This window comes from Pristiophorus japonicus, chromosome 24 (genome assembly GCF_044704955.1).
Source record: "Pristiophorus japonicus isolate sPriJap1 chromosome 24, sPriJap1.hap1, whole genome shotgun sequence".
NCBI lineage: Eukaryota > Metazoa > Chordata > Chondrichthyes > Pristiophoridae > Pristiophorus > Pristiophorus japonicus.
Genome location: NC_092000.1, coordinates 5782674 through 5797876, shown reverse-complemented (window position 1 = coordinate 5797876; position 15203 = coordinate 5782674). Strand labels below are relative to the sequence as shown.

Below are 15203 nucleotides of genomic sequence, written 5' to 3'. Positions count from 1 at the left end.
ACACACACACACTCCCCCCCACACACACTCACACACACACTTCACCTCCCCCCCCCACACACACACACACTTGCACCCCAAACACACACACATATACACACACTCACACACACACACTCACACACACACTCACACACTCTCACACACACACGCTCACACACACACACACACACTCACACACTCACACTCACACACTCACTCACACACTCACACTCGCACACACTCACACACACTCACACTCACATTCACACACACACACTCACACACAAACACTCCCCCCAAACATACACACACACTGACACACATTCACATTCACACTCACACACAAACACTCACACTCACACACACACCCCCCCACACACACTCACACACACACACACACACACTCCCCCCCCCACACACACACTCCCCCCACACACACACATACACACTCACACACACACACACACTCACACACACACTCCCCCATACACACTCACACACACAGTCACACACACTCACACGCACACACACTCACATACACACACTCACAGACATACACTCCCCCCACACACACATACACACTCACACACACTCCGCCACACACACACTCCCCCCACACACTCACACACACACTCACGCACACACACACACACACACACACACACACTTGCTCGCACACACACACACACACACACACACACACACACACACACTCACACACACACACAAACACTTCCCCCCCCCCACACACACACACACACTCACACACTCTCACACACACACACTCACACACACACACTTACACACACACTCGCACACACACACACTCGCACACACACACACTCGCACACACACACACACACATAAATAGATGATGTGAATCTCAGAGAATATGACGTCGAAATTCCTTTTCTTATGCCACCTGTTATCGCCGGAGAGGGGTGACTAACAGACGGCTAAGACCTTACCGTTGGCAGACACCAGGTTCCTGGGCTCACGGTAAATTTAGTTGGGCGGTGGGGGCGTCGCCAAGAATATTTCGACCTTCGCCATAACTGCCCTCAACTGGGGTATTGTGTCCAATTCTGGGCACCACACTTTAGGCAGGATGTGAAGGCCTTAGAGAGGGGGCATAAAAGATTGACGAGAATGGTTCCAGGGATGACGGACTTCAATTACTTGGGTAGATTGCAGAAGCTGGGAGTGCGGCGCTCCCTCAGTACTGCCCCTCCGACAGTGTGGCACTCTCTCAGCACTGCCCCTCCGACAGTGTGGCGCTCCCTCAGTACTACCCCTCCGACAGTACAACACTCCCTCAGTACCGCCCCTCCGACAGTGCAACACTCCCTCAGTACCGCCCCTCCGACAGTACGGCACTCCCTCAGTACTGTCCCTCCGACAGTACGGGGCTCCATACCCCTTGATCCCTTTAGCCGTAAGGGCCACATCTAACTCCCTCTTGAATATATCTAATAAACTGGCCTCAACAACTTTCTGCGGTAGAGAATTCCACAGGTTCACAATTCTCTGAGTGAAGAAGTTTCTCCTCATCTCGGTGCTAAATGGCTTGCCCCTTATCCTTAGACTGTGACCCCTGGTTCTGGACTTCCCCTAACTGTCACCGTCTCAAAAATGGCGCGACCGAATTTCAACCCCTATGTGTGAGGGTATGTCTCCCAGGGTGTGTGAGGGTATGTCTCTCAGGGTGTGTGAGGGTATGTCTCTCAGGGTGTGTGGGGGTATGTCTCTCAGGGTGTGTAGGGGTATGTTCTCAGGGTGTATGAGGGTATGTCTCTCAGGGTGTGTGAGGGTATGTCTCTCAGGGTGTGTGGGGGTATGTCTCTCAGTGGGTACAGAGCCTTGGTGAGGCCTCACCTGGAATATTGTGTACAGTTTTGGTCTCCTAATCTGAGGAAGGACATTCTTGCTATTGAGGGAGTGCAGCGAAGGTTCACCAGACTGATTCCCGGGATGGCAGGACTGACCTATAAAGAAAGACTGGATCGACTACGCTTATATTCACTGGAGTTTAGAAGAATGAGAGGAGATCTCATAGAAACATATAAAATTCTGATGGGACTGGACAGGTTAGATGCAGGAAGAATGTTCCGGATGTTGGGGAAGTCCAGAACCAGGGGTCACAGTCTAAGGATAAGGGGTAAGCCATTTAGGAACGAGATGAGGAGAAACTTCTTCACTCAGAGAATTGTGAACCTGCGGAATTCTCCACCACAGAAAGTTGTTGAGGCCAGTTCGTTAGATATATTCAAAAAGGAGTTAGATGTGGCCATTACGGTTAAAGGAATCAAGGGATATGGAGAGAAAGCAGGAATGGGGTACTGAAGTTGCATGATCAGCCATGATCATATTGAATGGTGGTGCAGGCTCGAAGGGCCGAATGGCCTACTCCTGCACCTATTTTCTATGTTTGTATGTCTCCTAGAGTGTGTGGGGCTATGTCTCTCAAGGTTTGTGAGGGTATGTCTCCCAGGGTGTGTGGGGGTATATCTCCCAGGATGTGTGGGGGTATATCTCCCAGGATGTGTGAGGGTATGTCTCTCAGGGTTTGTGAGGTTATGTCTCCCAGGGTGTGTGAGGGTATGTCTCCCAGAGTGTGTGGGGCTATGTCTCTCAGGGTATGTGAGGGTATGTCTCTCAGGGTGTGTGAGGGTATGTCTCCAAGGGTGTGTGGGGGTATGTCTCTCAGGGTTTGTGAGGGTATGTCTCCCAGGGTGTGTGGGGGTATATCTTCCAGGATGTGTGGGGGTATATCTCCCAGGATGTGTGAGGGTATGTCTCTCAGGGTTTGTGAGGTTATGTCTCCCAGGGTGTGTGAGGGTATGTCTCTCAGGGTGTGTGAGGGTATGTCTCTCAGGGTGTGTGAGGGTATGTCTCTCAGGGTATGTGAGGGTATGTCTCCCAGGCTGTGTGAGGGTATGTCTCTCAGGGTGTGTGAGGGTATGTCTCCCAGTGTGTGTGGGGGTATGTCTCCCAGGCCAATCGGAAAAGCCAAGCCTGTCTTGCAGAGAGTTCAGCCACATGAGCAGAAGAGATGGTGGCTACTCGAGTGATCTTCAAACATGTGGTCTGATTTTTATTTATTTTTAACAGAAAGCATTGGGGGAAAAAAATGGCACACCTGGGGAATGGGGGACTTCAGTGACGTGGGGAGACTGGAGAAGCCGGGCCTGTTCTCCCCGGAGCAGAGAAGGTTAAGGGGAGATTTAATCCAGGGGTTCAAAATTATCACGGGTTTGGATAGAGGAGAATCTGCTCCAGTGGCAGGAGGGTCAGTAACCAGAGGACATGGCTTGAAGTTAATTAGCAAAAGAACCAGAGGGGGAGATGAAGAGAATTTTGTTTACGCAGCAAGTTGTTGTGATCGGGAACGTGCAGATTCAACAGTAACTTTCAAAAGGGAATTAGATAAATATTTGAAAAGCAAAATGTATGGCTGTGGGGAAAGAGCAGGGGGGAGTGGGACTAATCGGATCGCTCTGTCACAGAGCCGGCACAGGAACGATGGGCTGAATGGCCTCGCTCTGTGCTGTACCATTCTATGATGAGGATAGCCAACATAGTGCCTTTAATGTAGCAAAACATCCCAAAGTGCTTCACAGCGGTGTTATAAGATAAAACAGACACATTTGACAAAACAGCCAACAAATAGGCCCCACAAAGCAACACGAAGCCAATTTGGGACAGTCAAGGCTTCCTGTGTACGGACAGCGCTGCCTGTGGATTGGCGACGAACCACGGTGCTATCGTTACCTTCACGTTATTCACGGGTCCTTCGCTCGTGCCTCCGCTCTTCCTCAAGGTAGCAGGGCTCTTTTTGCTGGGCGTTGACTCTGAGTGAAACAGAAAGGTTCAGTAAAGACCTGCTAGAATCATCTAGTCAGTCTCAGTATCCAGATACAGCAAGTAATCGGGGGGGCCAATGGAATCTTGGCCTTTATTGCAAGGGGGATCGAGTATAAAAGCAGGGGAGTCCTGCAACAGTTAAAGAACAAAAAGGGCCACTGTACAGCAAAATTCTAAAAGGACAAAGGGTGTTAAAAAAAACAAGCCTGAAGGCTTTGTGTCTTAATGCAAGGAGTATCCGTAATAAGGTGGATGAATTAACTGTGCAAATAGATGTTAACAAATATGATGCGATTGGGATTACAGAGACGTGGCTCCAGGATGATCAGGGCTGGGAACTCAACATCCAAGGGTATTCAACATTCAGGAAGGATAGAACAAAAGGAAAAGGAGGTGGGGTAGCATTGCTGGTTAAAGAGGAGATTAATGCAATAGTTAGGAAGGACATTAGCTTGGATGATGTGGAATCTATATGGGTAGAGCTGCAGAACACCAAAGGGCAAAAAACGTTAGTGGGAGTTGTGTACAGACCTCCAAACAGTAGTAGTGATGTTGGGGAGGGCATCAAACAGGAAATTAGGGGTGCATGCAATAAAGGTGCAGCAGTTATAATGGGTGACTTTAATATGCACATAGATTGGGCTAACCAAACTGGAAGCAATACGGTGGAGGAGGATTTCCTGGAGTGTATAAGGGATGGTTTTCTAGACCAATATGTCGAGGAACCAACTAGGGGGGAGGCCATCTTAGACTGGGTGTTGTGTAATGAGAGAGGATTAATTAGCAATCTCGTTGTGCGAGGCCCCTTGGGGAAGAGTGACCATAATATGGTGGAATTCTGCATTAGGATGGAGAATGAAACAGTTAATTCAGAGACCATGGTCCAGAACTTAAAGAAGGGTAACTTTGAAGGTATGAGGTGTGAATTGGCTAGGATAGATTGGCGAATGATACTTAAGGTGTTGACTGTGGATGGGCAATAGCAGACATTTAGAGACTGCATGGATGAACTACAACAATTGTACATTCCTGTCTGGCGTAAAAATAAAAAAGAGAAGGTGGCTCAACCGTGGCTATCAAGGGAAATCAGGGATAGTATTAAAGCCAAGGAAGTGGCATACAAATTGGCCAGAAATAGCAGCGAACCCAGGGACTGGGAGAAATTTAGAACTCAGCAGAGGAGGACAAAGAGTTTGATTAGGGCAGGGAAAATAGAGTACGAGAGGAAGCTTGCAGGGAACATTAAGACGGATTGCAAAAGTTTCTATAGATATGCAAAGAGAAAAAGGTTAGTAGGTCCCCTGCAGTCAGAATCAGGGGAAGTCATAACGGGGAACAAAGAAATGGCAGACCAATTGAACAAGTACTTTGGTTCGGTATTCACTAAGGAGGACACAAACAACCTTCCGGATATAAAAGGGGTCAGAGGGTCTAGTAAAGAGGAGGAACTGAGGGAAATCCTTATTAGCCGGGAAATTGTGTTGGGGAAATTGATGGGATTGAAGACCGATAAATCCCCAGGGCCTGATGGACTGCATCCCAGAGTACTTAAGGAGGTGGCCTTGGAAATAGCGGATGCATTGACAGTCATTTTCCAACATTCCATTGACTCTGGATCAGATCCTATCGAGTGGAGGGTAGCCAATGTAACCCCATTTTTTAAAAAAGGAGGGAGAGAGAAAACAGGGAATTATAGACCGGTCAGCCTGACCTCAGTAGTGGATAAAATGATGGAATCAATTATTAAGGATGTCATAGCAGCGCATTTGGAAAGAGGTGACATGATAGGTCCAAGTCAGCATGGATTTGTGAAAGGGAAATCATGCTTGACAAATCTTCTGGAATTTTTTGAGGATGTTTCCAGTAGAGTGGACAAGGGAGAACCAGTTGATGTGGTGTATTTGGACTTTCAGAAGGCTTTCGACAAGGTCCCACACAAGAGATTAATGTGCAAAGTTAAAGCACATGGGATTGGGGGTAGTGTGCTGACGTGGATTGAGAACTGGTTGTCAGACAGGAAGCAAAGAGTAGGAGTAAATAGGTACTTTTCAGAATGGCAGGCAGTGACTAGTGGGGTACCGCAAGGTTCTGTGCTGGGGCCCCAGCTGTTTACACTGTACATTAATGATTTAGATGAGGGGATTAAATGTAGTATCTCCAGATTTGCGGATGACACTAAGTTGGGTGGCAGTGTGAGCTGCGAGGAGGATGCTATGAGGCTGCAGAGTGACTTGGATAGGTTAGGTGAGTGGGCAAATGCATGGCAGATGAAGTATAATGTGGATAAATGTGAGGTTATCCACTTTGGTGGTAAAAACAGAGAGACAGACTATTATCTGAATGGTGACAGATTAGGAAAAGGGGAGGTGCAACGAGACCTGGGTGTCATGGTACATCAGTCATTGAAGGTTGGCATGCAGGTACAGCAGGCGGTTAAGAAAGCAAATGGCATGTTGGCCTTCATAGCGAGGGAATTTGAGTACAGGGGCAGGGAGGTGTTGCTACAGTTGTACAGGGCCTTGGTGAGGCCACACCTGGAGTATTGTGTACAGTTTTGGTCTCCTAACTTGAGGAAGGACATTCTTGCTATTGAGGGAGTGCAGCGAAGGTTCACCAGACTGATTCCCGGGATGGCGGGACTGACCTATCAAGAAAGACTGGATCAACTGGGATTGTATTCACTGTAGTTCAGAAGAATGAGAGGGGACCTCATAGAAACGTTTAAAATTCTGACGGGTTCAGACAGGTTAGATGCAGGAAGAATGTTCCCAATGTTGGGGAAGTACAGAACCAGGGGTCACAGTCTAAGGATAAGGGGTAAGCCATTTAGGACCGAGATGAGGAGAAGGTTCACTAGATTAATTCCTGAGATGAGGGGGTTGACCTATGAGGATAGGTTGAGTAGGTTGGGCCTATACTCATTGGAGTTTAGAAGAATGAGTGGTGATCTTATTGACACATATAAGATACTGAGGGGGTTTGACAGGGTAGAGGCAGAGAGGATGTTTTCCCTCATGGGGGAATCTAGAACTAGGGGCCATAGCTTTAGAATAATAAAACAGAGATGAGGAGTAATTTCTCCTCTCGGAGGCTTGTAACTCTGTGGAATTCGCTGCCTCAGAGAGCTGTGGAGGCTGGGTCATTGACTATATTTAAGGCAGTGATAGACAGATTTTTGAATGATAAGGGAGTAAAGGGTTATGGGGAGCAGGCAGGGAAGTGGAGTTGAGGCCAAGATCAAATCAGCCATGATATTAAATGGCGGAGCAGGCTCGAGGGGCCAAATGAACGACTCCTGCTCCTATTTCTTATGTTCTTATCTGTTACTGCGCTCCATCTGCTCTCTCAGGTGGATGTAAAAGATCCCACGGCACTATTTCAAAGCAGGGGAGTTCTCCCCGGTGTCCTGGGGCCAATATTTATCCTTTAATCAACATCACGAAAACAGATTATCGGGTCATTATCACATTGCTGTGTGTGGGAGCTTGCTGTGCGCAAATTGGCATTTCCCACATTACAACAGTGACTAAACTTCAAAAAAAGTACTTCATTGGCTGTAAAGCTCTTTGGGATGTCCTGAGATTGTAAAGTGCGCTATATAAATGCAAGTCTTTCTTTCTTATCATGTATTGTGCTTCTCCCTCCATTTTTAAAAAAGCAGGGAGAGAGAAAACGGGTAATTATAGACCAGTTAGCCTGACATCAGTAGTGGGGAAAATGTTGGAATCAATTATTAAAGATGTAATAGCAGCGCATTTGGAAAGCAGTGACAGGATCGGTCCAAGTCAGCATGGATTTATGAAAGGGAAAGCATGCTTGACAAATCTTCTAGAAGTTTTTGAAGATATAACTAGTTGAGTGGACAAGGGAGAACCAGTGGATGTCATATATTTAGACTTTCAAAAGGCTTTTGACAAGGTCCCACACAAGAGATTAGAATGCAAAATTAAAGCACATGGTTTTGGGGGTAATGTATTGACGTGGATAGAGAACTGGTTGGCAGACAGGAAGCAAAGAGTAGGAATAAACGGGTCCTTTTCAGAATAGCAGGCAGTGACTAGTGGGGTACCGCAAGGTTCAGTGCTGGGACCCCAGCTATTTACAATATATATTACTGATTTGGACGAAGGAATTGAATGTATTAGCTCCAATTTTGCAGATGTCACTAAGCTGGGTGGCAGTGTGAGCTGTGAGGAGGATACTAAGAGGCTGCAGGGTGACTTGGACAGGTTAGGTGAGTGGGCAAATGCATGGCAGATGCAGTATAAGGTAGATAAATGTGAGGTTATCCACTTTGGTGGCAAAAACAGGAAGGCAGAATATTATCTGAATGGTGACAGATTAGGAAAAGGGGAGGTGCAACGAGACCTGGGTGTCATGGTACATCAATCATTGAAAGTTGATATGCAGGTACAGCAGGCGGTGAAGAAGGCTAATGGTATGTTGGCCTTCATAGCGAGGGGATTTGAGTATAGGAGCAGGGAGATCTTACTGCAGTTGCACAGGGCCTTGCTGAGGACTCACCTGGAGTATTTTGTACAGTTTTGGTCTCCTAATCTGAGGAAGGATGTTCTTGCTATTGGGGGAGTGCAGCGAAGGTTCACCAGACTGATTCCCGGGATGGCAGGACTGACATATGAAGAAAGACTGGACCGACTAGGCTTATATTCACTGGAATTTAGAAGAATGACAGGGGATCATAGAAACATAGAAAATAGGTGCAGGAGTAGGCCATTCGGCCCTTCGAGCCTGCACCATCATTCAATAAGATCATAGCTGATCATTCACCTCAGTACCCTATTCCTGCTTTCTCTCCATACCCCTTGATCCCTTTAGCCGTAAGGGCCATATCTCACTCCCTCTTGAATATATCCAATGAACTGGCATCAACAACTCTCATAGAGACATATAAAAGTCTGACGGGATTGGACAGGTTAGATGCAGGAAGAATGTTCCCGTTGTTGGGGAAGTCCAGAACCAGGGGTCACAGTCTAAGGATAAGGGGTAAGCCATTTAGGACCGAGATGAGGAGAAACTTCTTCACTCAGAGAATTGTGAACCTGTGGAATTCTCTACCACCGAAAGTTGTTGAGGCCAGTTCGTTAGATATATTCAAAAGGGAGTTAGATGTGGCCCTTACGGCTAAAGGGATCAAGGGGTATGGAGAGAAAGCAGGAAAGGGGTACTGAAGTTGCGTGATCAGCCATGATCATATTGAATGATGGTGCAGGCTCGAAGGGCTGAATGGCCTAATCCTGCAGCTTCTTTCTATGTTTCTGTGTTACTCTGTTCGGTCGACTGTCCCTGTCTCCTCTGTGAGATACATTGGCTCCAAGGCAACTGTTAGTGAACTTGGATGGCTGCTGACCAGATCTTGTGTTGTGTGCACCCCACATGAGTTGCATACTGTGTGCCACAAGTGATTGAGAGGTATGGCATTGCATGTGAGATGTGGCTACTGTTTCCTGTTCTCAGTACGCTGCAGGATAGGTTTGTGAGGGAGAAAAACCAAAGGTACTTTTCAATGCTAATCTGTGCTCGATGATCTCTGGAAGATTTACTTTATAAGAACACAAGAACATAAGAACATAAGAAATAGGAGCAGGAGTAGGCCATACAGCCCCTCGAGCCTGCTCCGCCATTTAATACGATCACGGCTGATTCGATCATGGACTCGGGTCCACTTCCCCGCCCGTTCCCCATAACCCCTTATCCCCTTATCGATGAAGAAACTGTCTATTTTTGTCTTAAATTTATTCAATGACCCAGCCTCCACAGCTCTCCAAATCAGCGAATTCCACAGATTTACAACCCTCTGAGAGAAGAAATTCCTCCTCATCTCAGTTTTAAATGGGCGGCCCCTTATTCTAAGATCATGCCCTCTAGTTCTAGTCTCCCCCATCAGTGGAAACATCCTCTCTGCATCCACCTTGTCAAGCCCCCTCATAATCTGATACGTTTCAATAAGATCACCTCTCATTCTTCTGAATTCCAATGAGTAGAGGCCCAACCTACTCAACCTTTCCTCATAAGTCAACCCCTTCATCCTCGGAATCAACCGAGTGAACCTTCCCTGAACTGCCTCTAAAGCAAGTATATCCTTTCGTAAATATGGAAACTAAAACTGCCCGCAGTATTCCAGGTGTGGCCTCACCAATACCTTATATAGCTGTAGCAAGACTTCCCTGCTTTTATCAAAGAGCAAGTTATTATTTAAATGGAGAAAGATTGCAAAGTGCCGCAGTACAGTGGGACCTGGGGGTACTTGTGCATGAAACACAAAAGGTTAGTATGCAGGTACAGCAAGTGATCAGGAAGGCCAATGGAATCTTGGCTTTTATTGCAAAGGGGATGGAGTATAAAAGCAGGGAAGTCTTGCTACAGTTGTACAGGGTATTGTTCTTATACTCCATCCCATATATCAACTAATTGTTCCTTCCTTCGAACTAGAGACTGTGTCTGATGCAGATAGTAGGCTTAACTCTCACCTTCACTGCCCCAACACAGAGCTACAGAATGCACTTAGACCCCGACCCACGAGGGAATACCGGGGGTGGTGGGGGAACACACTGAGAGTATTGGCACCATCTCGGGAACCCCCTGTGTAAAGACTGACAGACATTCTAACATGCTTTCATCTTGCACAAGTCTCCCCCCGCTCTTCATCTCCCCGCTCCCCACCATCAGCACATTCTTCTATTCCCTTCATCCTCAACAACAGCAACTTGTATTTATATAGCACCTTTAGCGTAGTAAAACATCCCAGGGCACTTCAGAGGAGTGTCATAAAACAAAGTTTGACCCCGAGCCGCATAAGGAGATATTAGGTCAGGAAGCTTGGTCATAGAGGTAGGTTATAAGCAGAGCGCCGCAGGGGCAGGACTGAGGGAGCGCCGCACTGTCGGAGGGGCAGTACTGAGAGAGTGCTACACTGTCGGAGGGGCAGTACTTAGGGAGCGCCGCACTGTCGGAAGGGCAGGACTGAGGGAGCACTGCACTGTCGGAGGGGCAGTACTGAGGGAGCGCCGCACTGTCGGAGGGGCAGTACTGAGGGAGCGCCGCACTGTCGGAGGGGCAGTACTGAGGGAGCGCCGCACTGTCGGAGGGACAGTACTGAGGGAGCGCCGCACTGTCGGAGGGGCAGTACTGAGGGAGCGCCGCACTGTCGGAGGGGCAGTACTGAGGGAGCACCACACTGTCGGAGGGGCAGTACTGAGGGAGCGCCGCACTGTCGGAGGGGCAGTACTGAGGGAGCGCCGCACTGTCGGAGGGGCAGTACTGAGGGAGCACCGCACTGTCGGAGGGGCAGTACTGAGGGAGCGCCGCACTGTCGGAGGTGCTGTCTTTCGGATGAGACGTTAAACCGAGGCCCCGTCTGCTCTCTCAGGTGGATGCAAAAGATCGCATGACACTATTTCGAAGAAGAGCAGGGGAGTTATCCCCGGTGTCCTGGGTGGGGCCAATATCTATCCGTCAACATAAAAGAACAGATTATCTGGTCATTATCACATTGCTGTGTGTGGGAGCTTGCTGTGTGCAAATTGCCTGCCGTGTTTCCCACATTACAACAGTGACTACACTTCAAAAAGTACTTCATTGGCCGTAAAGCGCTTTGGGACGTCCGGTGGTTGTGAAAGGCGCTATAGAAATGCAAGTCTTCTTTCTTTCTTTCTATGTATGTGTAGCACCTTCAACCACCCACCAGACATCCCAAAGCGCTTTACAGCCAATGAAGTACTTTTGGAGCGTAGTCACTGTTGTAATGTGGGAAACGCGGCAGCCAATTTGTGCACAGCAAGCTCCCACAAACAGCAATGTGATAATGACCCAGATAATCAGTTTTTCAGTGAAGTTGATTGAGGGATAAATATTGGGCCCAGGACAGCGGGGATAACTCCCCCTGCTCATCTTCGAAATAGTGCCGTGGGATCTTTTACATCCAGCTGAGAGAGCAGACAGGGCCTCGGTTTAACGTCTCATCTGAAATGCGGCACTCCCTGAGCACTGCACTGGAGACTTTTGTGCTCCAGTCCCTGGAGTGGGACTTGAACTCACAACCTTTTGACTCGGAGGCGAGAGTGCTGCCCACTGAGCCACAGCTGGCACTTTGCATTGCTACATAATGCAATACTCGGCCGGGGCAGTAGGGGGGTGGGTAATCTGTGTTTTGGATGGTGAATCTGGTGAGAATCCTGTCTCAGTCCAGACATAAATCCACACATAGCAGTGCAGTTTAACGAAGACTGAGCCAGCTGGGGTTCATTTCTCTAGAAAGGAGAAGAAAAGGCGACTGAGGGGTGACCCGATAGAAATCTTTAAAACCATGGAAGGGTTTGACAGGGTAGACGTAGAGAATATGTTTCCACTTGTGGGGGAGATCATCAACATAAGACAGTCACTAATCAATCCAATGGGGAATTCAGGAGAAACTTCTTTACCCAGAGAGGGGTGAGAATGTGGAACTCGCTGCCACAGGGAGGGGTTGAGGCGAATAGTATCGATGCATTTAAGGGGAGGCTGGACAAACACACGGGGGAGAAAGGAATCGAGGGTTATGTTGATGGGGTGAGATGAAGAGGGGTGAGAGGCGGCTGGAGTGCAGAATAAACACCGGCACGGAGCGGTGGGCCCAATGGCCTGTTTCTGATCGGTTAAAAACTTTTGTAACTTTATATCCGTCATTAGAAAAATGCATCCTGTCTCGGGGCTTACCAAAAACTCCATCAGACGTTAGAAAAATGCATCGGTGTCGTTATCAGACACCGCTGCATCTCATTGCTGAGGTTGTGCCTGTCACTTCCTGCAGATATTATCGCTCCAACACAACAAAAAAGACCAGTTGGTAAAAGCACGAGGAAGTAGGAGGTGAACGGGTGCCAGTAAGTATCAAAATGGTGGTGGGGGAAGGGGTGGACACAAGCTACAGCAACGATCACACACTGAGTGAGCCAAACACTTGCCCCATTACCATTCAATCGACCTACGGGTTAGAGAATCGCCCGCGTGTCAGAGGACTATTCCGTGGCTCAGTGGGCAGCACTCTCGCCTCTGAGTCAGGAGGTTCTGGGTTCAAGTCCCACTCCAGAGACTCGAGCGCAAAATCTACAACGACTCTCCCAGTGCAGTACTGAGGGAATGCCGTACTGTCGGAGGGACAGTGCTGAGGGAGCGCCGCACTGTCGGGGGGGCAGTACTGAGGGAGCGCCGCACTGTCGGGGGGGCAGTACTGAGGGAGCACTGCACTGTCGGAGGGGCAGTACTGAGGGAGCGCTGCACTGTCGGAGGGGCAGTACTGAGGGAGCGCCGCACTGTCGGGGGGGCAGTACTGAGGGAGCGCCGCACTGTCGGGGGGACAGTGCTGAGGGAGCGCCGCACTGTCGGAGGGGCAGTACTGAGGGAGCGCCGCACTGTCGGAGGGGCAGTACTGAGGGAGCACTGCACTGTCGGAGGGGCAGTACTGAGGGAGCGCTGCACTGTCGGAGGGGCAGTACTGAGGGAGCGCTGCACTGTCGGAGGGGCAGTACTGAGGGAGCACTGCACTTCGGAGGTGCCGTCTTTAAACCGAGGCCCCATCAATTCGATGTAAAAGATCCCATGGCCCACTATTTCGAAGAAGAGCAGGGGAGTTATTCCCGGTGTCCTGGGTCAATATTTATGCCTCAGCCAACAACACTAAAAACAGACTATCACATTGCTGTGTGTGGGAGCTTGCTGTGCGCAAATTGACCGTGCGTTTCCCACATTACAACAGTGACTGCACTTCAAAAAAAGTAATTCATTGGCTGTAAAGTGCTTTTGGATGTCCTGAGGGTGTGAAAGGTGCTATATAAATGCAAGTTATTACTTCATTCTTTCTCACAGGTTCTGCTCTTGGAGTTATATACGGGTGAGTGTTGCGGGGGTGGGGGTTGCTGCACTAGTTGCGCTGCATAGCGTAAAGGAACCCAACCCTCTGATCCCGGAAAAGTTGTGGAAACAAGACAACAGCGATCTACGATTTTCCCACTGGGAGAAGGGAGCCGGTTTCCCTTGGTGAGGCCTCACCTGGAATATTGTGTTCAGTTTTGGTCTCCTAATCTGAGGAAGGACGTTCTTGCTATTGAGGGAGTGCAGCGAAGGTTCACCAGACTGATTCCCGGGATGGCAGGACTGACATATGAGGAGAGACTGGATCGACTAGGCTAATATTCACTGGAATTTAGAAGAATGAGAGGGGATCTCATAGAAACATATAAAATTCTGACGGGACTGGACAGGTTAGATGCAGGAAGAATGTTGCCGATGTTGGGGAAGTCCAGAACCAGGGGTCACAGTCTAAGGATAAAGGGGTAAGCCATTTAGGACTGAGATGAGGAGAAACTTCTTCACTCAGAGAAATTCTCTACCACCGAAAGTTGTTGAGGCCAGTTCGTTAGATATATTCAAAAGGGAGTTAGATGTGGCCCTTACGGCTAAAGGGATCAAGGGGTATGGAGGGTACTGAAGTTGCATGATCAGCCATGATCATATTGAATGGTGGTGCAGACTCGAAGGGCCGAATAGCCTACTCCTGCACCTATTTTCTATGTTTCTATGTATCTGTTGTGTAAGCGCAGAGAGCCTCTTCTTGTTCTCCTCCTAGGCCAGCCCAATCGTCCCGGGGATCATTCTCGTGAACCCGCGCTGCACCGCCTCCAAGGCAAGTGTGTCCTTTCTCAGATATGGAGATCAAAACAGTGCACAGTGCTCCAGATGTGGTCTCGCCATAAAAAGCCCTGGACACTGTATAAAAGTGAGGCTGCACACAGCGAAGCCACTAACCCTGGCCAGAATCAATTGGGTGATTCCCTTGCCTATCACATCTGGAGATCGCACTGCTGTCAGTGATTGATTTTACGCACATCATTTGTATTGTGTAACTCTCCTTCACTCTCTGCAGTGTGCTGGAAAAATAATCTTGCCTTTATCGGAAAACTTTGCCATAGTTTCAGTAGGTCAATAGGGTTTAAATCATCATAGGCGGTCCCCCGAACGAGGATGACTTTGCTTCCACACGAGTTCACAGATGTTTCAATGAAGGACCCGATGTTCCAGGTCCTGAACTCCAATTGAGAGAGTGGAAGATGCCTGTGGGTGGATTTTTTAACGTGGGGTGGCCGTTGCACACCAGCCACCACACGGGCTTGACAGAGCGAGGTCTTGGTCCAGTGGCGAGGGTTAACCAGGACGACTGGAGACCAGCTCTGCTGCACGGACCCAGTGCGCACACATATCGCGCAGTGTGTGCTGGGCCCGTGCTGCCCCTGGGACCCTCGTCTCTTCTGGCCCCGAACCTTCATTCGCCACACCTCCGCCACGATCCCTCACCGCTATTCCGC

General features: G+C 48.8%; 1 protein-coding gene across 2 annotated transcripts in view; it reads right to left on the bottom strand.

Annotated features, from left to right (window-relative positions):
- The window catches only part of LOC139237904 (ras GTPase-activating protein nGAP-like), a 107337-nt gene that overhangs the window by 45899 nt on the left and 46235 nt on the right, over window positions 1-15203 (bottom strand). For both annotated transcript variants that reach the window (XM_070867195.1, XM_070867196.1), the window contains one exon: window positions 3754-3833. In XM_070867195.1, the coding sequence (XP_070723296.1) occupies window positions 3754-3833 (80 nt within the window). The remainder of the gene's footprint in view (window positions 1-3753; window positions 3834-15203) is intronic.